General features: G+C 41.7%; 1 protein-coding gene and 1 pseudogene across 2 annotated transcripts; one reads left to right on the top strand and one right to left on the bottom strand.

The window, feature by feature from the left end:
• Positions 1-14,988: 14,988 nt before the first annotated feature.
• On the top strand, positions 14,989-16,437 carry Klf5-ps2 (Kruppel-like factor 5, pseudogene 2; annotated as a pseudogene).
• A 12-nt stretch (positions 16,438-16,449) lies between these two features.
• Dlg5l2 (discs large MAGUK scaffold protein 5 like 2) lies at positions 16,450-26,385 on the bottom strand. 2 transcript variants are annotated; one of them, XR_010064770.1, is made up of 6 exons: positions 26,208-26,380; positions 25,264-25,426; positions 23,907-24,038; positions 23,027-23,203; positions 17,536-17,803; positions 16,450-16,689 (listed from the first exon to the last, which is right to left on the bottom strand). XR_010064770.1 is itself a non-coding variant. In XM_063284857.1 (5 exons), exons 1-5 carry the CDS (start codon positions 26,335-26,337, stop codon positions 17,662-17,664), a joined length of 744 nt encoding a protein of 247 aa, XP_063140927.1. In that variant the 5' UTR covers positions 26,338-26,385; the 3' UTR covers positions 16,450-17,661. The 2 variants fall into 2 exon arrangements, 1 of the variants encoding a protein (XP_063140927.1); XM_063284857.1 differs by having other exon boundaries at positions 16,450-17,803; positions 26,208-26,385.
• Positions 26,386-26,590: the final 205 nt, after the last annotated feature.

The following is a 26,590-nucleotide window of genomic DNA, read 5'->3' as shown; positions in this document are numbered from 1 at the left end:
GTTATGAGCTGAGTCATATCCATTTGGTAGATATAGGATCTCATCCTGCCTACCTCATCCAGCACTGAGTGAGATACACAATGAGAAAAACATCCTATGCATCAGCACAGACTGTAAGGGAGAAGAATGATTAATTCTCAAGGAGAGCTTGGCAGGTTAAAGGGGCACCTCCTGCTGAGCAAATGATACACACATTAATTATCAAGTGTTTACAATATCCCAGAACCTGTTCTTGAAGCTATCTTCACTCCATCTCATTCCGGCTTGAGAATCATGGAAAGCAGGCGCAGTGCCTTTCCCATAAAACTAGGAAAACTAGATGTAGATGTCTATCTACATCTTCCCTGAAAGACACCAATCTGAAGAGAGGATTCTAACCTGGATGCTTAGACCTTAGGCACCATCTCAAAGAGACCCCTAAAAAGGGTTCTATTTAAGCTGATTTGAAGGACAGTGCTGTTTGGCTGTTTAACCCATTTCTAGGTTTGTAAAATGAAGACAATGACTGTGTACCCACAAGTCTTTTGTAAGAAGAACATGAAAACCTTAAAAGCCACAGGACTGTGCCAGGGAAGTGAAGGGTCTAAGTGGTCACGGTCACCACTATTACTGCTGGCATCGTGAAGCAGGAATGAGAGAGACGGTGTCCATACAGCAGTGACAGGTGAGAGGTGAGTCTAACGTAAGTCAAGTTCCTCATGCTCCTGATTGAAATAACCAAGACACTGATGTGCTGTAGAGATTGGAGTCAGGAGGTTGATTCTAGGAATGTGTGTCTTTTCTGAGAGTTCCTGGGTGGCTTTCAGTGCTCTTAACCACAGTTACTCCTACTGATAATGATTCTGAAGTTTGTGTCCCATTAGGGTCAATTTGTTTCATTGTGGATTTAGAATCTAGTAGGTATGGGAGGTCTAATGCCATAACAAAAAGTATCCAGTCTCAGAATGGTGGTCTGGGGTTGTTCTGATCTAGGTAGGAATGTTACCTGAAAGGCAGCAGAGAGAGAGAGAGAGTCGTGATTTGAGGCACGTCACAGAGCTCTGAGGAAACTACAGGGACACAAGTGACATGAGGGCATAGGTGGAGGCTGAACACAGGAAAGTAGGGGTCTACCTTTAGGGTACCTCCTGCTCCCATCTTATATAGAATCTACTTTAAACAAAAGACTAATTCACATGAGATGGCCAGGTCTTTCATCTGATGACCTCATACATTTTAGTGATCATATTTCCTGTCTCTTTCCTTCTATTCAAAACACCATTTCACTGGTGTGTCCATGTGTCTGTTAGTTACTTTTACACAAACTAATAATAGTGGACAGAAGCTAAACATGACTGAATAAAGTATGCATATGAAGACACTAGCTAAAGATTTTGTGTGGGTTTGAGGGGCCAAGGTAGGAGAATGCTAGAGAGTGAGGCAGAAGAGGGTGGGTGGGTGGGGGAGCATCCTCATCAAAGCAGGGGCATGGGGCATTGGGGTGGGATAGCGGGTTTGTGGAGGGGAAACCAGGATGGGAGATGACATTAGAAATGTAAATAAAGTAACCAAAACAAAAGTAAAAATACAGAAGAAAACTATTTGTGTGGGGAAGCCTGGAGTCTTTGATCTGAGAATGCAGGCCTTGAGGGAGTCAGTGAGCTGGGTCTCCCTATGTTCCTCAGGCTTCTCTTTACAGGCTCCTTGCCCATATCCATCAGCCATAGGGTGAAAATTTCAGGCTAAGACAAACAAAATAATAGAATTCCTTCCTTCTGATAGCCTTTATCTTTACCTGTGGGATGATTTTTCCTCTATAACAGTATCGTGCTTACTATGAAGGCTTTAAACTTGTGGACAGAGCTGAAGGAGACTCGGAAGACCTCCAAGCCTTGCGTTTTCTGTCTGTGATTTCCATCGTGGACCCCTGGATCTTCATCATTTTCAGGACTTCAGTATTCTGGATGTTATTTCACAAGGTTTTCACAAGACCTCTGATCTACAGAAACCGGTGCACCCTTTCCTGGTGAGCTAACATGGAATCCACTTTGTGATGGCTTTGTATGTTCTGGTAATCTGAAAATACAGCACACATTCAGGCAAAGAACCATGGTAGGAAATCCTTTCAATTTAAATCCTGAAAAATTACCTCCCATGGGGAGATAGAGAGATGCATCAGCCCTGGAGAGCCTTTATTTTTCTTTTGGAGGACAGGACAGCACCCATATCAGGTGCCTCACAACCACTGTAACTCCAACTCCAGGGCATCTGACACCACTGGCCTCCATAAACACCTGCACTCTAGTGCATATAACCACATGTGAGCACACACACACACACACACACACACACAAAGAGAGAGAGAGAGACTTAAATGTAATTAAAGTAAATTTAAAATATCTCCCATAATTAAGACATCTACTTTTAAAAGTAACCAACTTAACAACATGTTGTCTCTGGTTGCTGCCCTCACAGAGAGCTCAAAAGCAACCCCCCACGAGCAAACTTGAGCCATGGGACCACAGGTAAGACCAACTTTTCTGCTCCAAGCGACCTGCCTGGTAGTCTCAGGACACACAGAGGCAAAATTTCTCTGGGACTGGACACTTCCGGTTTTTAGCTGGAGCCACAACCTCGGTGATCCCAGCCAGCACTCACTGCTCCCAAACCCCTTGGGAGAGAGAGCTCACCGCCCAGACAGGTGGGCACTCCTGAGACTGCAGAGTGGGAGAGACCACCAATACTGCCCACCCCAGCCCACATCCCTGGCCCAAGAGGAAACTGTATACGGCCTCTGGGAAACGGACGATAGGGGCACTGGAGCTGCAGGTCCCCTGCGCTCCAGACACAGCCCAGACCCGAAGGGACCAGATCAACAGTTCTCTGGACCCAAATCCCATGGGAGGGAGAGCTAAACCTACAGAGGGGCTGAAGAAGCAGGGAAGATGCCTGGGAAGCAGGAAGAGACTACACTCTGCCCACATTTCTGACTCCAGAGGAAAACACCTAATGCCATCTGGGACCCCAGTGCATGGGGGCTCCCGGAAAAGGCTGTGCCGGCCGGCCCTCCTGGTTGCACACCTCAGAGACAAAGATAGACACTACCTCAGAGTGAAAGGCTGGAAAAAACTTTCCAAGCAAATGGTCAGAAGAAGCAAGATGGAGTAGCCATTCTAATATCAAATGAAATCGATTTTCAACTAAAAGTCATCAAAAAAAATAAGGAAGGACACGTCATATTCATCAAAGGAAAATCCACCAAGATGAACTCTCAATCCTAAATATCTATGCCCCAAATACAAGGGCACCTACATACATAAAAGAAACCTTACTAAAACTCAAAACACACATTGCACCTCACACAATAATAGTAGGAGATTTCAACACCCCACTCTCATCAATGGACAGATCATGGAAACAGAAATTAAACAGAGACATAGACAGACTAAGAGAAGTCATGAACCAAATGGACTTAACAGATATTTATAGAACATTCTATCCTAAAGCAAAAGGATATACATTCTTCTCAGCTCCTCATGGTACTTTCTCCAAAATTGACCATATAATTGATCATAAAACAGGCCTCAATAGATACAGAAAGATAGAAATAATCCCATGCGTCCCACTAGACCACCATGGGCTAAGCTGGTCTTCAATAACAATAAGGGAAGAACTCCCACATATACATGGAAGTTGAACAATGCTCTACTCAACGATAACCTGGTCAAGGAAGAAATAAAAAAAAAGAAATTAAAGACTTCTTAGATATAATGAAAATGAAGGTACAACATACCCAAACTTATGGGACACAATGAAAGCTGTGCTAAGAGGAAAACTCATAGCTCTGAGTGCCTGCAGAAAGAAACATGAGAGGGAATATGTCAGCAGCTTGACAGCACACCTAAAAGCTCTAGAACAAAATGAAGCAAATACACCCAGGAGGAGTAGAAGGCAGGAAATAATCAAACTCAGAGCTGAAATCAACCAAGTAGAAACAAAAAGGACCATAGAAAGAATCAACAGAACCAAGAGTTGGTTCTTTGAGAAAATCAACAAGAGAGATAAACCCTTAGCCAGCCTAACGAGAGGACACAGAGAGTGTGTCCAAATTAACAAAATTAGAAATGAAAAGGGAGACATAATTACAGAATCAGAGGAAATTCAAAAAATCATCAGATCCTACTACAAAAGCCTATATTCAACCAAACTTGAAAATCTGCAGGAAATGGACAATTTCCTAGACAGATACCAAGTACCGAAGTTTAACCAGGAAGAAATAAACCATTTAAACAACCCCATAACTCCCAACAAAATAAAAGCAGTCATTAAAGGTCTCCCAACCAAAAAGAGCCCAGGTCCAGACGGGTTTAGTGCAGAATTCTATCAGACCTTCATAGAAGACCTCATACCAATACTATCCAAACTATTCCACAAAATTGAAACAGATGGAGCGCTACCGAACTCCTTCTATGAAGCCACAATTACTCTTATACCTAAACCACACAAAGACCCAACAAAGAAAGAGAACTTCAGACCAATTTCCCTTATGAATATCGATGCAAAAATACAAAATTAAATTCTGACAAACCAAATCCAAGAGCACATCAAAACAATCATCCACCATGATCAAGTTGGCTTCATTCCAGGCATGCAAGGATGGTATAATATATGGAAAGCCATCAACGTGATCCATTATATAAACAAACTCAAAGATCAAAACCACATGATCATTTCATTACATGCTGAGAAAGCATTTGACAAAATTCAACACCCCTTCATGATAAAAGTCCTGGAAAAATAGGAATTCAAGGCCCATACCTAAACATAGTAAAAGCCATATACAGCAAACCAGTTGCTAATATTAAACTAAATGGAGAGAAACTTGAAGCAATCCCACTAAAATCAGGGACTAGACAAGGCTGCCCACTCTCTCCCTACTTATTCAATATAGTTCTTGAAGTTCTAGCCAGAGCAATCAGACAACAAAAGGAGATCAAGGGGATACAGATTGGAAAAGAAGAGGTCAAAATATCACTATTTGCAAATGATATGATAGTATATTTAAGTGATCCCAAAAGTTCCACCAGAGAACTTCTAAACCTGATAAACACCTTCAGCAAAGTGGCTGGGTATAAAATTAACTCAAATAAATCAGTTGCCTTACTCTATACAAAAGAGAAACAAGCCGAGAAAGAAATTAGGGAAATGACACCCTTCATAATAGTCCCAAATAATATAAAATACCTCAGTGTGACTTTAACCAAACAAGTAATAGATCTGTATAAGAACTTCAAGACACTGAAGAAAGAAATTGAGGAAGACCTCAGAAGATGGAAAGATCTCCCATGCTCATGGTTTGGTAGGATTAATATAGTAAAAATGGCCATTTTACCAAAATTTATCTACAGATTCAATGCAATCCCCATCAAAATCCCAATCCAATTCTTCAGAGAGTTAGACAGAACAATTTGCAAATTCATCTGGAATTACAAAAACCCAGGATAGCTAAAACTATTCTCAACAATAAAAGGACTTCAGGGGGAATCACTATCCCTGAAGTCAAGCAGTATTACAGAGCAACAGTGATAAAAACTGTATGGTATTGGTACAGAGACAGACAGATAGACCAGTGGAATAGAATTGAAGACCCAGAAATGAACCCACACACCTATGGTCACTTGATTTTTGACAAAGGAGCCAAAACCATCCAATGGAAAAAAGATAGCATTTTCAGCAAATGGTGCAGGTTCAACTGGAGGTCAGCATGTAGAAGAATGCAGATCGATCCATGATTATCACCGTGTACAAAGCTTAAGTCCAAGTGGATCAAGGACCTCCACATCAAACCAGATACACTCAAACTAATAGAAGAAAAACTAGGGAAGCATCTGGAACACATGGGCACTGGAAAAAATTTCCTGAACAAAACACCAATGGCTTATGCTCTAAGATCAAGAATGGACAAATGGGATCTCATAAAACTGCAAAGCTTCTGTAAGGCAAAGGACACTGTGGTTAGGACAAAACGGCAACCAACAGATTGGGAAAAGATCTTTACCAATCCTACAACTGATAGAGGGCTTATATCCAAAATATACAAAGAAATCAAGAAGTTAGACTGCAAGGAGACAAATAACCCTATTAAAAAATGGAGTTCAGAGCTAAGCAAAGAATTCACAGCTGAGGAATGCCAAATGGCTGAGAAACACCTAAAGAAATGTTCAACATGTTTAGTCATAAGGGAAATGCAAATCAAAACAACCCTGAGATTTCACCTCACACCAGTGAGAATGGCTAAGATCAAAAACTCAGGTGACAGCAGATGCTGGCGAGGATGTGGAGAAAGAGGAACACTCCTCCATTGTTGGTGGGATTGCAGACTGGTACAACCATTCTAGAAATCAGTCTGGAGGTTCCTCAGGACATGGAGGACATTGAACTACCTGAGGATCCAGCTATACCTCTCTTGGGCATATACCCAAAAGATGCCCCAACATATAAAAAAGACACGTCCTCCACTATGTTCATCGCAGCCTTATTTATAATAGCCAGAAGCTGGAAAGAACCCAGATGCCCTTCAACAGAGGAATGGATACAGAAAATGTGGTACATCTACACAATGGAATATTACTCAACTATCAAAAACAATGACTTTATGAAATTCCTAGACAAATGGATGGAAATGGAAAATATCATCCTGAGTGAGGTAACCCAATCACAGAAGAACACACATGGTATGCACTCATCGACAAGTGGCTATTAGCCCAAATGCTTGAATTGTACTAGATGCACAGAACACTTGAAACTCAAGTGACCAAAATGCGAATGCTTCACTCCTTCTTTAAAAGGGGAACAAGAATACCCTTGCCAGGGAATATGGAGGCAAAGTTTAAAACAGAGGCAGAAGGAACACCCATTTGGAGCCTGCCCCACATGTGGCCCATATATATACAGCCACCCAATTAGACAAGATGGATGAAGCAAAGAAGTGCAGGCCGACAGGAATGGGATGTAGATCTCTCCTGAGAGACACAGTCAGAATACAGCAAATACATAGGGGAATGTCAGCAGCAAACCACTGAACTGAGAACGGGACCACCGTTGAAGGAATCAGAGAAAGGACTGGAACAGCTTGAAGGGGCTTGAGACCCCATATGAACAACAATGCCAACCAACCAGAGCTTCCAGGGACTAAGCCACTACCCAAAGACTATACATGGACTGACCCTGGGCTCCAACCTCATAGGTAGCCATGAATAGCCTAGTAAGAGCACCAGTGGAAGGGGAAGCCCTTGGTCCTGCCAAGACTGAACCCCCAGTGAACGTGATTGTTGGGGGAGGGCGGTAATGGGGGGAGGATGGGGAGGGGAAACCCACATAGAAGGGGAGGGGTAGGGGTTAGCGGGATGTTGGCCCTGAAACTGGGAAGGGGAATAACAATCGAAATGTCAGTAAGTAAGACTCAAGTTAATAAAGGTAAAAAAAAAAAAAAACCTAAAAAAAAAAAAAAAACAACCAATGTGTTGTTACTCTGTCTCCATACAATGTGTTGTTACTCTGTGTCCATAAACCCTTTTAGTCTATTTTTAAAAATGTACTATTAACAGCCACTAAAATTTGTATGCTGTAAACAATATTAACAGTTTTATAGCAATGATTTTAATTGTCTCAACATTTGTACCTGATAGATCTAAATGTTTAGGGCAGTCTTAATACCTATGGGTTTTTATTGAAATACAGTAGAAACAATACTGTTTCACTATATGTTTGTAATTTTGCAGTGGGAATTTCTGAAGAAGCCTAGCAATGTCTCCCATGTTTTTACAGTAAAGGCTAACTTAGTTTGTATCATCGTTGCTCCTTTTTGTTGTTGGTTTGTTTTGTTTTGTTTGTTTGTTTTTGTCGAATGATCTAAGAATAATCTGAATTATAGACATATTTCAGAGGAATGAACTGGGAAACTAGACCAGGTCAGGCATTTGGAGCGACCATTTCAGAGGCTCACTGCCACAGGTGAAGACCTACAACTGCCATGTAGTTAAACGAGTCAAGATGCAAGTAGGACCAACAACTCAAAGTGGAAAAAAGGAAACTGATATTTTGAAGTCTGGTCTGGAGGCAGGGATGGTGGGGGAGGGGGTCAATAATTTGCATGATGAGTCTAAGATTTTCAATTCAGGAAACCTTCATTTTCACATTGATGGATTCTTTGAAGAAGAGGATTTATGTTTCTTGGGAGAACACTGGTGTGTGACTTACCAAAGAGCTGTATTATTTACCAATTTCAGCTGTGTGAACTCAGGGCATTTAGCACAGTAAGAGGCCCACTCAGGACATAACCGCTGTGGAGGGCGATGGCAATGGTCTTCACAGCTGCATATTACAGCTTCGGTCTGCTGTTAGTAGAGGGAATAAAATGTTACTTGGGGCTTCTGTGAGCTCTGATAGCGGAACCAGAGCAAAGCATGGCTCAGAAGGACACTGAGGGTACTTTAATTGCTCACTTATGAGACCACAAGGGTCAGCAACACTATGTGTGGTCCAAAGAGAAAGGGGAGCATGGGCTGCCCCTGCACTGGGAGAGAAGGTTCTAGATAGAGAACACAGCAAGAACTCTCAGCATTTGTAGATCAAGAGATGGGGGTAAGATAGAGTTTTTGAGTCCCTGAGCATCCTGATATTCAGATGCTTAACTGGTCTCAAGGTCTGCAGCAGGCAATCTCTTCCAAAGGCAAGAGGAGCTCCCTCCTTCCAGTTCAGCAGAAAACCAATTTTCTAATCTCTGTTTTGCCTGAAAACTCAGAGATAGTAGTGGCTTAACTAATGTCTGTCTGTCTGTAAGTTTGTATGTATGTGTGTTTGTATGCATGTATGTTTGTATTATATATTATGTACGTATGTGTGTATGTATGTATGCATGCATGTATGCATGTTTGTATGTGTGTATGTTTGTATGTATGTATGCATGTTTGTGTGTATGTATGTATATATATTATGTATGTATGTGTGTGTATGTATGTATGTATGTATGTATGTGTAGCAAAACTGAAAAAGCCAAACTAGGAATAAAGGAAAAATAAATTGGGAGTATGACACAGTTGAAAAATGTTCTTGGTTTTGGTTTATCTTGTGTTTCTATCTTTAATGTAAATGATGAATCTTTCTTCTGGTCTTGAGTAGGGCTATCTTTTTGTGTCCTACTGTTTGAAGGTGTGCTATAGTAATTGCTAGAGGATTTGATAAAGTGCCAGATGAATCCATAAATGTATTTTATAAGATTTTTCAAAGAAATATGCTTTTTGATGTAAAAGAAAAGCATCTGATTTTGTTTTTATGGCAAATAATTGGCAAGCAATATTTCAATCTCTAGCTTTGCAAGTGTGGATTTTTCCGAAGTAGGTCTTAATATTACCTAAACATAATTCCCTAGGCGTATCCAAGAGCCTGGTGTTCCTGTTTGTTTTACATGAAATGCTGATAAGCTGCTCTGATAATAGCCATGTGCAGTTACCGTCCACTGTGTAGGGATCCTCACTGGTTGATCAGTAAAGTATTAAATCCCTGACACAGACCCCATGCACAGCAGTTGGCTAGGTGCACGTTGCTCCTTGTCCACTAGAGGGAGACAAGACTCAATGGCTGTAATGCCAATGGAGATTCTCAGTAGCAATGTGCTCCTGCCGTGCTAAGATGTCTCCAGCAGAGCCAACATGTCTGAAGAACTTCTCAGGGAGCAGGTGTTTCCTTAAAGCACTGAAAATGGCTACACAGGACAACTGAAATCGGAAAGGACATTCAAAGACAGTACACAGAGGATGGAACACATATCCTTGAGAAATGTAGAAAACCATGCAGCCTGACCACAGAAATACAGAAGCTGAATTAAACGATGGAGGGTCAAGCAAAACAGTGTGACTTACAGGAAGGTTATTGAGATGTAAATATTCATCATCATCTGGGAAGTTTGTCAATTACTACATCATTTCTTGATAGCAGCCTTGCTACAGATACACTAAGAGCCTAAAAAGATCTAGGGTGCCAGCATGTGCAACCTGAAATTTCATTCCAAAAGAAGAACTAGAGATATTGTCAAAATTACATTTTAAAAAATTGTAGCCTTACGTTAAGTAGAAGAAAAGAAGGAAAGAAATGAAAGATACTAACAGGATAAGGACTAAACAAACAAATTCAAACACACATTTATATACAAACTACTTATAGTTGTGACTACTAAATATATCCACAAAGAAAATGTCTTGTAAAAATAAATCAAAAGCATGAATCACAGGTGCTCTTGTCCATAATTCTTTATGTTTTCAAAGATTTGAGATGATAAGTATTCCTTTTACATGAAAGTATATATATATACTTTATTATCTTTATTAACTTGAGTATTTCTTATTTACATTTCGATTGTTATTCCCCTTCCCAGTTTCCAGGCCAACATCCCGCTAACCCCTTCCCCTCCCCTTCTCGATGGGTGTTCCCCTCCCCATTCTCCCCCCATTACCGCTCTTCCCCCCAACAATCACGTTCACTGGGGGTTCAGTCTTGGCAGGACCAAGGGCTTCCCCTTCCACTGGTGCTCTTACTAGGCTATTCATAGCTACCTATGAGGTTGGAGCCCAGGGTCAGTCCATGTATAGTCTTTGGGTAGTGGCTTAGTCCCTGGAAGCTCTGGTTGGTTGGCATTGTTGTTCATATGGGGTCTCAAGCCCCTTCAAGCTCTTCCAGTCCTTTCTAAGATTCCTTCAACAGGGGTCCCGTTCCCAGTTCAGTGGTTTAATGATGGCATTCACCTATGTATTTGCTGTATTCTGGCTGTGCCTCTCAGGAGAGATCTACATCTGGTTCCTGTAAGCCTGCACTTCTTTGCTTCATCCATCTTGTCTAGTTTTGTGGCTGTATATGTATGGGCCATATGTGGGGCAGGTTCTGAATGGGTGTTCCTTCTGCCTCTGTTCTAAACTTTGGCTCCCTATTCCCTCCCAAGGGTATTCTTATTCCCCTTTTAAAGGAGTGAAGCATTCACATTTTGGTCATCCTTCTTGCGTTTCATGTGTTCTGTGCATCTAGGGTAATTCAAGCACTTGGGCTAATAGCCACTTATCAATGAGTGCATACCATGTGTGTTTTTCTGTGATTGGGTTACCTCACTCAGGATATATTTTCCAGTTCCATCCATTTGCCTATGAATTTCATAAAGTCATTGTTTTTGATAGCTGAGTAATATTCCATTGTGTAGATGTACCACATTTTCTGTATCCATTCCTCTGTTGAAGGGCATCTGGGTTCTTTCCAGCTTCTGGCCATTATAAATAAGGCTGCTATGAACACAGTGGAGCACGTGTCTTTTTCATATGTTGGAGCATCTTTTGGGTATATGCCCAAGAGAGGTATAGCTGGATCCTCAGGTAGTTTAATGTCCTCCATGTCCTGAGGAACCTCCAGACTGATTTCTAGAATGGTTGTACCAGTCTGCAATCCCACCAACAATGGAGGAGTGTTCCTCTTTCTCCACATCCTCGCCAGCATTTGCTGTCACCTGAGTTTTTGATCTTAGCCATTCTCACTGGTGTGAGGTGAAATCTCAGGGTTGTTTTGATTTGCATTTCCCTTATGACTAAACATGTTGAACATTTCTTTAGGTGTTTCTCAGCCATTCGGCATTCCTCAGCTGTGAATTCTTTGTTTAGCTCTGAACCCCATTTTTTAATAGGGTTATTTGTCTCCCTGCGGTCTAACTTCTTGAGTTCTTTGTATATTTTGGATATAGCCCTCTGTCAGTTGTAGGATTTGTAAAGATCTTTTCCCAATCTGTTGGTTGCCATTTTGTCCTAACCACAGTGTCCTTTGCCTTACAGAAGCTTTGCAGTTTTATGAGATCCCATTTGTCCATTCTTGATCTTAGAGCATAAGCCATTGGTGTTTTGTTCAGGAAATTTTTCCCAGTGCCCATGTGTTTGAGATTCTTCCCCACTTTTTCTTCTATTAGTTTGAGTGTATCTGGTTTGATGTGGAGGTCCTTGATCCACTTGGACTGAAGCTTTGTACAGGGTGATAAGCATGGATCGATCTGCATTCTTCTACATGTTGACCTCCAGTTGAACCAGCACCATTTGCTGAAAATGCTATCTTTTTTCCATTTGATGGTTTTGGCTCCTTTGTCAAAAATCAAGTGCCCATAGGTGTGTGGGTTCATTTCTGGGTCTTCAATTCTGTTCCATTGATCTATCTGTCTGTCTCTGTACCAATACCATGCAGTTTTTATCACTATTTATCAAGTAATACTGCTTGAGTTCAGGGATAGTGATTCCCCCTGAAGTCCCAAGCCACTACCTCAAGACTATACATGGACTGACCCTGGACTCTGACCTCATAGGTAGCAATTAATATCCTAGTAAGATCACCAGTGGAAGGGGAAGCCCTTGTTCCTGCTAAGACTGAACCCCCAGTGAACGTGATTGTTGGGGAGATGGTGGCAAAGGGGGGAGGATGGGGAACACCCATAAAGAAGGGGAGGGGCAGGGGTTAGGGGGATGTTGGCCCGGAAACCGGGAAAGGGAATAACACTCGAAATGTAAATAAGAAATACTTCAGTTAATAAAAAAAGTAATAAAAAAAGGAGTTCTGCACAGGCATGTCCAGAGGTTAACCTAAATCTAGTAATGCCTTATAGAATAGAGCTAATAATCAAATGATCTTCCACTTGGGTGCCTAGAGGTGTGTCTCCAGGGAGATTCCAGGTCCTGTCAAGTTGATGATCAAGAAACACTAACCAACATGCAAACTATGAAGACAAGTTATTCATTTAGACTCAAGCCTACTTGGCATGTAAGGAAAGTAAAAATTCCATAATTATCAAAACCTGAACAACCTCCTCACTTACCAGTCAAGCAGGTTAGACCAACACCTCTGAAACTGTGGCCTGGACAAGCAACAGTATCTTCATTACCTGGGAATTATCAGAAATGCAAATTTTAACTCTACTAAGTCTATTCTCTGGATGAAGCCAATCACCTCCTCTCAGTGGACTGCCTGGAATGGATGGCTTTCTTTTCCCAGAATGGCCTCCAGGTGTAGCAAAGCTAAGTTTGCAGCTAATTGCAGTTGGGTGTTTGGGGCTTCCTTTTCCTGCCCTTCACAATTACCTGACTTAGTAAAAAGAATCAGCAGGCCCCATCTATCATTGACAAGGGGACCATTCCAGTCTTTGAGAAAAAGAAAGATTTAAAAATCACTATAGTCTTGAATATCATCACAATGAAGGTAACTAGATCTTACCATGCCCCAGCAAAGAATCTACAAAATCAGAAAGCTTGATTTTTTGTGTTATTTCTATTACCAGAATGCTAAAACTAAGAAGGACTAAACAGGTGACCCAGGTGACATATAGAACAACATATTTAATTGGGGACTTGCAATTTCAGAGTTTTAGAGCAAGAACATGTGGCATGAACAGCTGAGAGCTCTGATGTTGATGAAGAAGTAGAAGAAAACAAATGCTAACTGGGAATGGTGGGGGCCTTTGCAACCTTAAAATCCACTCCCAGTAACACACCTCCATCTCGGGTCCAGACCTTGAAACACTGGTGGTCTTGGAGTCCCCTAGAGCTGGAAACAATGTAATGGTCAAGAACTCCGAGAGTTGTACAACCTGAGATGTTCCTCATGAACTCTCTTTGATGGACTGCTGGCCAATGCTTCAAAAGAATCTGACAGCTCCAGTCCAAATAAGGAATAAAATTGAAAGTTGCCTGGTTTGTCACCTCTAGAGTTAAGTCCCGTTAAGGCACCTTCTGTTTAGGATGCTAATGAGATGCAGGTGGTGAGGATCTAGGACTGGGTTCCATATGGTCTCCTCAGGTGCATGAATGTATGGCTGGGACCCAGACAATTTTCTCTATGTATTTATCTCTCTGTATATTTCTGTCAGTTCTATTGATTGGAGACAAAGATCTAAAAAAGAAGGGAAGTGAGACCTCCTGGGAAAACAGCTACTGCTGCCCCTTGGATGATACACAACTTCCCACAGGCTCGTGGGTCATGCTGGCCCATCCATGCTGCACCCCTCTTCTGGCAGAAACTGTGGCTGCAAGCTGGTGCTACTGTTGCTATGGTGATGCCAGCTGTAGGGGCTCCTGAGTAGTATTATGGGTGGTGGACACAGGCCCAGAAAGAGTTTTGTGGAGTAGGATGGCTATGATGAATGTCTCTGGCACTGTGACCCTGGAAGAGGCTAGTGGCCTATCTATCCAGAAGACTTGATCTTGTTTGGCCTACTTGTTTGTGAGCAGTTGCTGCTACAACCATACTAATAAATAAATTGACTTCGTGCCAGGAGCTGTTATTAACTTACATCTTCATCGTTGTAATGGACCTCCTGAGGGGAACCGCAGTACATGGATGCATAACATTTAAATAACCCATTATAAGGCATATCTTCTGGGCCAGTCCCATATATGACTTAATAAAATGATAGCCATCAGCCCAGCCAACCCACTACCAGATGATAACATCTTTAGACCCAACCATTCTACTGTTTGTTTTAAAACATCTACTTGATGCTGAAGTCTACTGTCAATTTTAGTTTGCTCTATCCATAACTCATGTGAATCTTTCTGCCAGTCTTCAACAAAATGCTTTGTCTGAATAGATGTTTTTAATGCTATGCTGGAAACTGCTGCCAAAGTAGCAACAGAAATAAGGCTTAAAATAGTAGCTACAGGGGCTGGAGAGATGGCTCAGAGGTTAAGAGCACTGTCTGCTCTTCCAGAGGCCCTGAGTTCAATTCCCAGTAACCACATGGTGGCTCACAGCCATCTATAATCAGGTCTGGTGCCCCCTTCTGGCCTTCTGGCCTACAGGCATACATGCAGGCAGAAAGCTGTATGATGATGTATAATGTATACATAATAAATAAATAAATAAATAAATAAATAAATAAATAAATAAATAAATAAATAAATAAATAAAAAAATGTAGTCGCCAGTAGCCGGAGCGGGTTCCTGCGAGGACTGGGGCAGGACAGGAGAGACCAAGCCCAGGATCCCGGATCTTCGTGCCCATTGTGAGCGCCTGGCTGCCAGTCCAGGGGTCCCCTACTGGGGCCCCGAACCGAGTCTGCTGTCCATCCGGTGCCAGCCTGGGCGGTGGAAATCACTCTCGCCCCGTATCCTGCTCCGGTAGTCTGTAGTCTCCAGACCATAAGTCCATGTCCACGAGGCTGCTGACCATGAGCGCCCGCGCCGGCCTGGGACCAGTGCACCAGCCGCGGGCCATGCAGGAGGAGCCCGCGTTCACGCGAACCTGGTCCTCAACTAAGCGCTCTGCCCTGTAGATGATCTGAAACACGTGCACCGACACTGCCTTCCGAGGAGCTGGTCCAGACAAGATGTGAAATAGAGAAGTATCTGACACCTCAGCTTCCTCCAGTTCCGATAATTTCAGAGCATAAAAAATACAGACGAGACAGTGCCTCAGTGGTTGAGCAGTTCTTCACTGTCACTGAAGGCTTCCCTTACAGCATCAACATGAACGTCTTTCTCCCTGATATCACGCACCTGAGACCTGGCCTCTACAAATCCCAGAGACCATGCGCAACACAGATCAAGACAGAACCTGTTACCATTTTCAGCCACCAGAGCGAATCGACCGTCCCTCCTCCGGCCCCCACGCAGGGCCTCCCTGAGTTCCCCAGTATGTTCAGCTCCCACAAGACCACAGCGCCAGAGGTGAACAATATCTTCATCAAACAAGAACGTCCTATACCAGGTCTCTCTCCATCTCTCGGTCCCTTCCCAGCAGGGCCACCTGTAGCAGCTGTGGAATACACCTGATCTAGACGTGCCCAGTTCGACAAACCAGACAGCAGTCATGAACACCCTTAATGTCTCTATGGCCGGCCTTAACTCACACCCCTCTGCTGTGCCGCAGACGTCACTGAAACAGTTCCAGGGCATGCCTCCTTGCAGGTACACCATGCCGAGTCAGTTTCTTCCACAGCAGGCCTCCTACTTTCCCCCATCACCACCGAGCTCAGAGCCTGGAAGTCCTGAGAGACAAGCTGAGATGCTCCAGAATTTAACCCACCTCCGTCCTACGCTGCTACAATTGCTTCGAAACTGGCAACTCACAATCCAAATTTACCTGCCACTCTGCCAGTTAATTCGCCAAATATCCAACCTGTCAGATACAATAGGAGGAGGGTTCTGGAGAAGTGACACATCCATTTCTGTGATTATAATGGTTGCACAAAAATTTTTAGGTGAGTTGCCTATATTTGCTATTTAGAATTTTGTAAATATGCAAATCAGATTTATAGGTTTTTTTACACTCTTTTAAGGATTGTTTGGGGAGGGAAGAAATCATACTTTTGATGTGAGGGTTTGTGGTAAGATACCTCAATTACCAAATCCATTTCTTTGAGGAGGGGATAATCGTTCAAATAAGAGTAAAATGCACATTTCATTCACTGATTGAAATAAGATTTTATTATAAATGTAAGATTTTTCTCATGTGAATTTAAGCTTAAAGATAGTTAAAATACACAGACATTAACAGTCTTACCATAAGTGAAACAGTATCATTTTTTAAGTGGAGAAGGACAGTTGTGTTTCTTGTTGATCTTACAACGCTGTTTTCTCGAGGGGAAGCGTTGAACTTCCGGTACAGTTTTTCTGTCAGACTGGGATGTTTGCTCCTGCCGTGCTGTGGGTTAAGTGACAATTTATGGATTTTTGCATGTAATATCCAGTGAGACAGTAATTTTATTGAAATTACAGTACCATGTAGGTAATCTGTTATTAATACTGACTCGGTGTCTGTCTTTGATATCAGTGATGTGTTGAAATCTTACCAATATGCAATATGGCTAGGAATGTGACATTGATGCTGGTAACCAAAGGGCAAAAATCACAAGCAAATGCCAAAAGCAGTCTAAATGAAAAATTTAATGTTGTTTTTAAAATATTGTTTCATCATTAATTATTTTGTGGTAATATAGTAAGTTTTGTTGGAAACAATTATCATAACTTGATAAAATATAGTTTTGTTTGTTAGAAAAGTTGCTACGACCTGTAAATAGGCAAGATACAGTGTAAATAGTTTTGTAAGGCTTCTAGATGTTTATCCGTGGACACACCTACATCAAAAGCATAAATCAGGTGCTGTTCTGCTACTTCACCCCTTACTTTTGTATTGTGGTAATTTCCTATGCACATATCAGCAAGCAGCTGTAAAGCTGTAGAATTCTTTAAGAGAATGAGATGTTTATATATTAATGACAATTTTTTAAAAATAAAAGTGCATAAAGGAAAAAAATAGGAGCTACAATGATTCTAATGATTATTTTACTTCTCTTCAGATTATTAAAAAGTTCAATAATCACATGAAGATCTTGAGGCCAATGACATCCCAAATTAAGTCATCCATACATAAAATTTTTGCTGAATATCATAATAGAATCTTAATTCATAATAAACTGAATAGATGAATTAATACATGAATACAAATGACAGTTAATACAAGCAAATCAATTAGTAAAATTAAATCTACCTGTTAAAAACAAATATGACATAGGAATACAAGTAGTAACTTTTCTTTCTTAAATGTGGTAAAATTATACTGAGAGGCAGATTGAGCAGTCTCAGAAAAGCTTCCACTAGCAAACACAACTTCTTTTTATGCAGCAGCTGTCTTCCACAGATCAGTTTGAAGCACAGTGGAATCTTCCACAGAGGCCAGTAGATTATCAGCAATGCCACCATCTCCCCTTTCCATCGGCAAGGACCCATTAAGAGGTTCATTCTCTTCTCTGCTCATCCTGGAAACATTAGACAAATCACAAGTACTAATATTGCATTCTGAACTTGTATTACGAAATTGACCATAAGTAACCCAATGTATCCATTTGATTGAATAATTTTTCCAAACATGCCAAGGCAATTCTTCCAAATGAATGGGCAATGTTTTATGTCTATATAAGTTAACTGAGCACAAACAGAACATAGTGGCTCACTAACGAATACGATGTTACTCCAATTTTGGTTTATATGCCAAGCTGTTAATCACTGCCAATGAGTCCTGAGCCTGAACCTTTTTTCCTGGTAATAGCCAATTTTCATAGACGCTTTGGAGACATGGTCTCTGTCCTAAACATAAAGGCATCTTTGAGCCAGCATCAGTAAAATTATACAAAGCTCCATCATGCTTATTCAAATAAGTCAAATTATTTCAAAGAAATGGTACAATGTTTGCAGTGGTGTATAACACCAAATCTGTTTCCCCCCAAGTAGCAGGCTCAAATAAAGGTGGATTAGGAATATAAGCCCAATAACTCACACTGGCCTCAGCAGAAGATACTGTGAGTAAAGCACACATTGCTAAAAATAAATGCTCAGCAGTAAAGGACTTTCCTGTGCGAGACAATTTTGTTCCTTGTGAAGTCCCTGCCTCAAGGAATAAAGTGGGGTAGCCATCAAGGAGAATTCCCGCCATCAGCGTCAGGCCTGCCTATTCAGGAGTCACAAGTGAAGACAGATTTTGGGAATTGGAATTTTATCATGGAGGGCAGTTGTAGGAAAGGGGCAGGCACTAAAAGAGGAAGGGGGTGAGCATCAGGTGAAGTAAGGCTGTGGGTGAATTAAGGCTTGGGCAATCCCGGGAAGCCTTCTGAAGAGTCTAAAGAAGAAGTCTGTTAATCCCAGCACAGCAGGGACAAGCAAGAGCTGGGAGACACATTACACAGGGCTCTCAGGTGAAGTAGTTTTGCTGAAATGGACCCTATGTCCTAGATAGGAAATAAAGAATTGCCAGATGGTTGAGGTCACTTAGCTGACCCCATATTGAGGCTGCATCTGGAGCAACCATAGGACAGAGGACAGCTGACTCTTTACGAAGGAACACAGAATGGAGTCTTCGCAAGCTGCCCTCGGTGTTCTGGCATTGTAGCTTTGATATGTCTTGTTTTAAAACGTAACACTTTCCATAATAGCGATAAATGCCCTTGTAGGGGGTTAGTCATTCAAAAATAAAGCAACATCATACACAATGCACATAATATTATGGCAAAACCAGCCCCTCCCAAGCTATGAAAACACTTTGAGCCAAGGCTTGGGATCTAATCCTGTCAATTGATCAGCCAATAATTTAGCTATTTCCGCAGGGGTAGTATCCTCTAGCTGTTTACCAAAAGATGTTTAAACATCATTTTTCAAGGCACTAATACTTTGGTAGCACTATCATTACCTTCTAAAGACTTGAATTAACTTCCAATCCTGTTCTGCATATATATATATATATAAGTATATATATACATATATATATGTGTGTGTAAATATATATATATATACACATATATATATATACATATTCAGTAACACAAAAAGGAGTAGAATTTCAATCACATTCTAAATCCACCTATTGTTCAATAGACAACATCTTTAGGCCCAACCATTCTGCTGTTTGTTTTAAAGCATCTACTTGATGCTGAAGTCTACTATCAATTTTAGTTTGCTCTATCCATAAATCATGTGAATCTTTCTGCCATTCTTCAACAAAATGCTTTGTCTGAATAGATGTTTTTAATGCTAAAAATTGAACAGTGGACAGCACATAATTCCAATCGTCCATATATATTATATTTTAATATCACGTTCCAATGTCTCAATGTCAGTTGAGGAGAGATGTGAACAAACTAGAAAGGCCTTGGAAGCCTGTCCATCACTGAAATGAAGGCTATTATGATTCCTCCAGTGCAGGAATCTGCTTGGGTTCCACTACAACCTCAATATCTGCAAAGACCCAGAGAAACAATATCTCAAGAAGGACATGCACACTGAAGTGATATTATATTTGGTAAGAATACGCTGCATGGAATTCTTTCCAAGGGGAGGCTTTGAACTCTGAAGGAGATACTTATGGAGAAAATAAACTATGTCACTCCTTTGTTTATGGGTATTGTAAAACTATTTGTGGGGAGACTTAAAGGCACTGGGCTCAGATAATACTAGAGAGCTCAGACTGGAGGAATGAGTACACAATGGCCGGAATCTCTAAGGATCACATACACTTCACGGACGGAATTTCTTTTAAAATGTACCAGAATAATGTTCTGAGCTGCTCCTAGCTGGCAGATGCTGAGAACTATGCAGAAAGACAGACACCCAAAAAGACAGTTTACAAGTACAGGTAATCCACTTGGGTCCTCCCATCGTGCTTTTAAATCATCTCAGTGACACTGAAATTATGCTGCATCTTCTCAGTCAAGGCCTTTTGCTCAGTGACCAGTTCTTTCTGCTTCAGCGGGTCCTGGAGACTTTTCTCCATTTTATCCTCATCCTGGTCATTAGAAGATTATATTGTCTGTGGAGGCATGCATGTATACAGACACAGAGACAGACAGACACCCACCCAGAGATACACACTTTTGAACCCACTAAATATATTTGTTCACACATACAAGCAGAGTACTTTGCAGAATGTGGTTAGTTTCCCAGTTAATGGTAATATAAGAGATCACCCAGGCTACTATTGTGGCATAAGAAAAAAAAAACCTGGAATGAGGTAAGTACACAGTGAGCATAGCTTAGAGACAGCTCAGCCACTAAAGTGCATTGCTCTGAAAATCAGAAGTTAGAAGTGTGGCATCTTGACCTGTTAGCCAAGGCTGCTTAGCAAGTGCACCAGGTTGTGCACAGTAGGCTTAATATCAGGCAATACTCTACTGGGTGGTGGCAGCCTTTTCCATGCTCTGCCTCACTGTTTCATACTGGATGCAAAGTGAGTAGCATTTTTCAATATGAGGTCCCTTTCCCATACCCTACCTGACAGGGGAACCAAACTACCAGCACAAACAGCTAGGAAATCTCCATAACCACAATCCAAGGTAAAACTTGTAATGGGATCCTGTCAGATATAATTCCAGTAAGATAAGGCTGACTAATTCAACGCCAAATGCTTGGATGTATAATCAAACTCAGCAACAGTCCATGGAAGGGCTGGACAGCATTGTACCTTCTCACTTTCTGACTGATGGACATCTGGATCATTCTACGTCAGGGCTGCTCCGAGGTGTACCACTACAACACTAATGTGCCAGAGTTTCCCTGCTGACACCTACTTCTTGTTCTGGAATCGCTGTGTCAAAAGGTTGAACTTTCAGAAGAGTTGTACATGGCTTCTCACAGGGTTACCCATTTGACACCTCTAGCAATGTCTGAGGGTCATCACTTTTCTAAACCTTCCTTAAAGATGATTTTCACTCAGATCAAATGATTTTGAATCACAGTGGTTAAGAGTGCCACACACTCAACACAGGATGACTGCTTTGGACTATTTTGAGCCTAAGGTTCTGTCTGAGGCAAAGATGTGATTACACCTCAGCATAACTCCTGGACATCTTCTGCTCGCAGATTCAACTCTAAGCAAATTACTTTCAAATAACAAATTCCAGGCCAAACTCAAAGCCAAGGTATATTCAGTCAAGTTTAGGCCAATCTGGAAAGAAAGTGGTGGCAGGCAATGATTAAAATAACCAGGATGTTAAGAAGATACAACAAGCCACATGACTTTCCAGTATTACTATACACCAAGAGCAAAGAAGGCAGAAGAGGCCTGAGTCAGCAGTTTCGACACTCAGGTACATGGCTTTCACACCACAGCCTCTCCTCACATCCCTGTAACCCATTACTGTGTTTTTCTCCAAGTTATGTCAGTGATGATGAATAGTTTTCCCACTGTATATAGTTTCAAGAGCAATCAAGACCCCATTAAGAACATTGAAAAATCTGATTTGAAAATTTTTTCCTCTTATTCTAGTGAATATATATGTTTTTACATGTTTATATGTATGTGCATATAGGTGTATACACCTCTATATATACATATATATGTATGTATATATGTCTGTGTGTGTTCAAAAACTATTAGTTCATGACTTCACATACACACACATGCAACAAACACACATACAAGTGCACAAACACACACACACATATACAAACACTTCTATATATAGGGACCCATACCACAAACACTTAAAACAAGCTACTCCCAATGTACAAATATGCACCATAGCCATAAATGTGGTCACATATATCTGTGATCACAGACACAAACACAGACATTTACACAATCACCCCCACACACTCACGCACAGAGAGATAGATAGATAGATAGATAGATAGAGAGAGAGAGAGAGAGAGACAGAGAGAGACAGAGAGAGACAGAGAGAGAACAGATATCATAAGTGAGAGGCAGAAAAGAATGAAGAGGCCATCATGCTGGAGGAACAGTTGGTGAATACAGATTAGGCAAAGGAAATGTGTCAAGTGAGAGCTTAGACAATGCTATCCAAACCCTAAAAAATAAAACAGTATAGAGAGTGCACTTCTTGGGCATGCTACGTTGAGAGAGCTGGAGAATTTTTTCCCACAAATGCTCAACTTATCTCACACAAAACCTCACCTTGAGAGAAGCCTTTCCTACATCCTTGTTCATCCAGTCAGCTCCAGGATAGGAGCCACAGAAAAGAACTCTAGAACATTGACATAGAGCAGGGCTGACAAGGTGCCTCTCAAGCTCTGTCACTATGAACCACGATTTGGGCAAGCAGAAGGGACCATCTTGCAATGTACGGGGGAAAAGGACAGAAAGGACACAAACCCCATCAAAACTGACAATAAAAAGAACCTAACAATGATAACCATTTTTTGGCAATTTAACTGAGCTCTAATCAGTTCTGTACACTACAAAGAAGGCTACCACAAGACACCCTCCATAATGGCACGTAAGTGTGCTATGTGTGATCAACCGATCCCCCGAAGGGAAATGCAGGTTCTAGTTGGGCAGGAGGATTTGGTTGTCATTTCTTCTGTTTCTTGCATGAGGCTAACACCACAGAGAGTCTTGTAAACAGTCAAAGAGATGAACAACTGGATGAGACCTAGTAGAGTGTCTGGATAAGTTGGAGATTGGTTAAATTGGTTTGACTTGGTTTATGGTTAGATATCAGGACAACATCCCCTTGAAGCTTCATTCATCCTACCTGATGCTGCTTGTTACGTGGTTTTTCATACTGGCTTCCACACGGAACCTCGCAGTTTCCTTAATGGACTCTTCCAGTGCAATTTGTTCCCATAGAAGCTCCCTGTTCTCATTCTGTGCTCTCTTGACATTGTGCTTCAGCCGAATAGACTCACTTCGTAGGAGGGAGTACCTGAGGCTGAGCCACAAACATAAAACGGTGAATCCCAGACAAGACTCTAGCTTCTTCCCACTTCTCCAAGTACATTACACTGTCTAGAGCTCTAATCCAAAGCTTAGATTAGCCTTAGATTGTAGTCCAAGTCCTTGGTAGCCATGGAGCATAATCTAGAGACAGGTCAAATCGAGAAAAGAGCAACATTCCAGAATAGTCGGGGTACTTCTCATAACCTGACACCAAGGACTCAAGTTTGTCCCAGAAGAGGACATAATTCCTCTGTGTGCCTATATGTTCATTTTTTTCAAAAGTCACTTGTAGGCAAACACCTGCTGACAGAGGAGAATAGAGCCAACAGGTATGCCATCTTTCTATGTGATTATATATATATATATATGTATATATATATGTATGTATGTATATGTATGTATATCCTCTCAGAGCTCCAGAGGATCAAGATTGATTGATAGCTCCATCATGGTGAACACCTTTGCTATCTACAAGATCCTTAGTTGGGAAAGACAATGATTGGAGAGACTGACAGCCTCTTTACATTTGATCAAACTATCTACAAGAGGTAAAAATCCTACAGGCTTCCTTAGAGGCTGGTTTCCTTGTACACGTCAAACAGTATAGAACCTGATCCTCACTTTAGTTCAAAGACCAGCATAGGCTGACACATTCTGTGCCTAGTGCTGTGATCACAACACTGTGATTCACTCACCAGTACAATTGGTTTTGTTTCCTGAGTTGATTGGACTTCCACAAGCCTTCATTGATCTGCTGGCGCATTTTCTGTAGGTCAGTCATCACTTGCTGGTGTTGCATCATGAGCATCTCAGACTCAAAGTTGATCCTGTGGTAGGGCATGATCCAAGGGTCAAATAACTTTCTGAACTAAGGATTCAAGGATTACATGAATTTAGGCTGAATCCTGAATTACCCCAGTTTAGGATATGCCACAGCCTTGCTCCTTGGTACTGGGTCCATTTGGTACTTATTAAGCTTATTATGGAAACCGGGACAGTACAGATAGCAGAGAAAGGGAGGGAACTGATCTGTTTGAGCTCCCCGAGCAGGCTTGAAGGAATAGACTAGCTTGCCAAGAACATTCCAGGACCCTGTGCCACAGTCCATGCCTCACCTTAAACCCATGAAGACTATTCTCCTTTTCTTAGGTGAGTATTCTCAATCCTAGAATTTATTGCTACAAGACATCAAAAGGAACACAATCAGTATTTACAGAGAAAAGAATTTGTGAAACACACCAGGAGATTCCAATGTGCCTTCAAGGTGAGCAGAGGTCAAATATTGTACTGCTCAAAGTGAGGCTCTCAGCCTCATCTCTTTCATGCCATGGAAACTGAGTCAGGCTAATTCTTAGGCCAAACCAAGGCCATAGAATTCTCAGATCTTAAGGGATACACGCAAATGCATTCACACACGCACACACACACACACACAAAGAGACCACACACACACACACAAAGAGACCACACACACACACACACACACACACACACACAAAGAGACCACACACACACACACAGAGTCAAGTACAATTAGAATGCCGAATAAATACAATGATGTGGCATCATCTCAAAGTACAATGAACAAAATCAGAGAAAACCAATGATAACCTGTTGCCAATGCAGTCACACACTGAGAGGCAGCAAGTGGCATTAGGCCCCTTCAGCCGTTCACAGGACCTATTGAACCCAAAGCACCTCCACGTCAATTACAACAATAATTAGTCATAACCACAGCACCTAAAGATTCCCACAAGCCAACACCTACCTGTCCAGGCATCTTAAGACACACAATGAGAGCTCACACACTTCTACTTTTATTCCCAGACTGTGATTCAGGTCACAGGCTACGATTTACTTTTAGAGGAATCAAAATAGCCTGTGCCCCCATCTCACTCCTATCTGAATTTCGCATTCTGTGCTTAAGATGCAATCAGAAGAAATGATTTTGACCATGAGGACACCCTGGAGTTGTAGCCTACTGTGATGTGATGAAATATGGGCTTAAAAGGCATCTCAAGATAGTCAACAAAGAACTTGCATTGTGACTACCTGTCATTTAAATTCTTTCTAGGGTAATATGCCAGGATTCTCCGGAGTTCATCTCTCTCATTTTGCATCTTGTGGAGAGCAGTTTTGAGGTTCTCCAAATGCTTCATTCTCTCCTCCTCAACAGGGCCTGTGGAGGGTTGGGATGATGCCTTCTGAGCAAACTCTGTAGGTAGATAAACACAAGTATAAAGAATATATGTCGACATAGTGTCAGGAAAAAGTATGCTTAGTCTAAAACAGAAGTCTGAGGATGAACAGTTCTAGAGACAGAGTGAATCAGTAACAAAGCAAGAAAGCTATCTTTAAGCTGAATTCAGCTATGTCCCTGTTCCCCACCATCATAGCCATATGATGACATATGACAACATAGATTTAGACCACACTTCCTAAGGCCATTCTCCTGGCAGTGAAATGAAAAAAGCTGGCCTAAACAAGAAGAATTGGAGGCCATTTTCAGCTAATGTGAGGTAGGTAAATCCTTGAGTCGAAACTGCTTAACATCTTGAATCCCTATTCATGTGTGTTCAAGTACGAAGTAACTGAGACCTTGATATATGACCAGGAGAATATCCCTCTTGGCATCAATTACCCATGTAACCTACAGAACATTGCTGAGAATAAAGTGCTTCAATAGCCTATCCTGAGAGAGAGGCACTTTGTTATTCGTACAGAAGCTCATCCTGGTATCCTTTGACACTACCCATGACATTAAAGGGCTCCAAGGAAAGCCCCTTGACGTATATCAATTCTTGGCTCTCTGTCAAACTACTGATCAGAAAGTGCTGAGTTTGGGACAGCCAATTAACAAAACTGGGGCTCAAAAATCATAAGTCCTACACCTGGAAGGACCAGCTCAAGCCAACCTTCTCTAGGAAGCTTCTCTAGCCCTGCCCAGTATTCACTGGGTCTTCCCCAGGACCATTTCCTTTTTCTTGTTCTCCAACCTGATTGAAGTCTGGCCTCATTCTGCCTTGGTCTGGTCTCTGCATGTCTATGATTCTCCCTCCGAAATAGACTGAGGAACCTGGAGAACATGCCCCCTTCAGAACCCCTTAGGCTCTGGAGGGATATCATTCAGGCAGTTGGTGTCACCACAACACTGGTGACATCACAGAATATTCTAGGCTTCTCCTGGATACAAGAGAATTTCCAGGAAAGACACTACCGTTGATGTCACAGGGAAATGCCATAGCTTACTTGCTAACTAGCTCTACCCAGACTGACCAGTTTCTGCAGTGCCTTTTCCAGAGACTCACTTCTGAGCCAGGGAACACCCATTCGCACACTCTTTTTCCAGAGCTTCACGGTTCTCACTACTCCATTACAA

The sequence above is a fragment of the Rattus norvegicus genome, chromosome 3, assembly GCF_036323735.1.
Source record: "Rattus norvegicus strain BN/NHsdMcwi chromosome 3, GRCr8, whole genome shotgun sequence".
Taxonomy (NCBI): Eukaryota; Metazoa; Chordata; class Mammalia; order Rodentia; family Muridae; genus Rattus; species Rattus norvegicus.
Note: the sequence above shows the minus strand (reverse complement) of the source record. Positions and strands in the feature narration are given on the sequence as shown.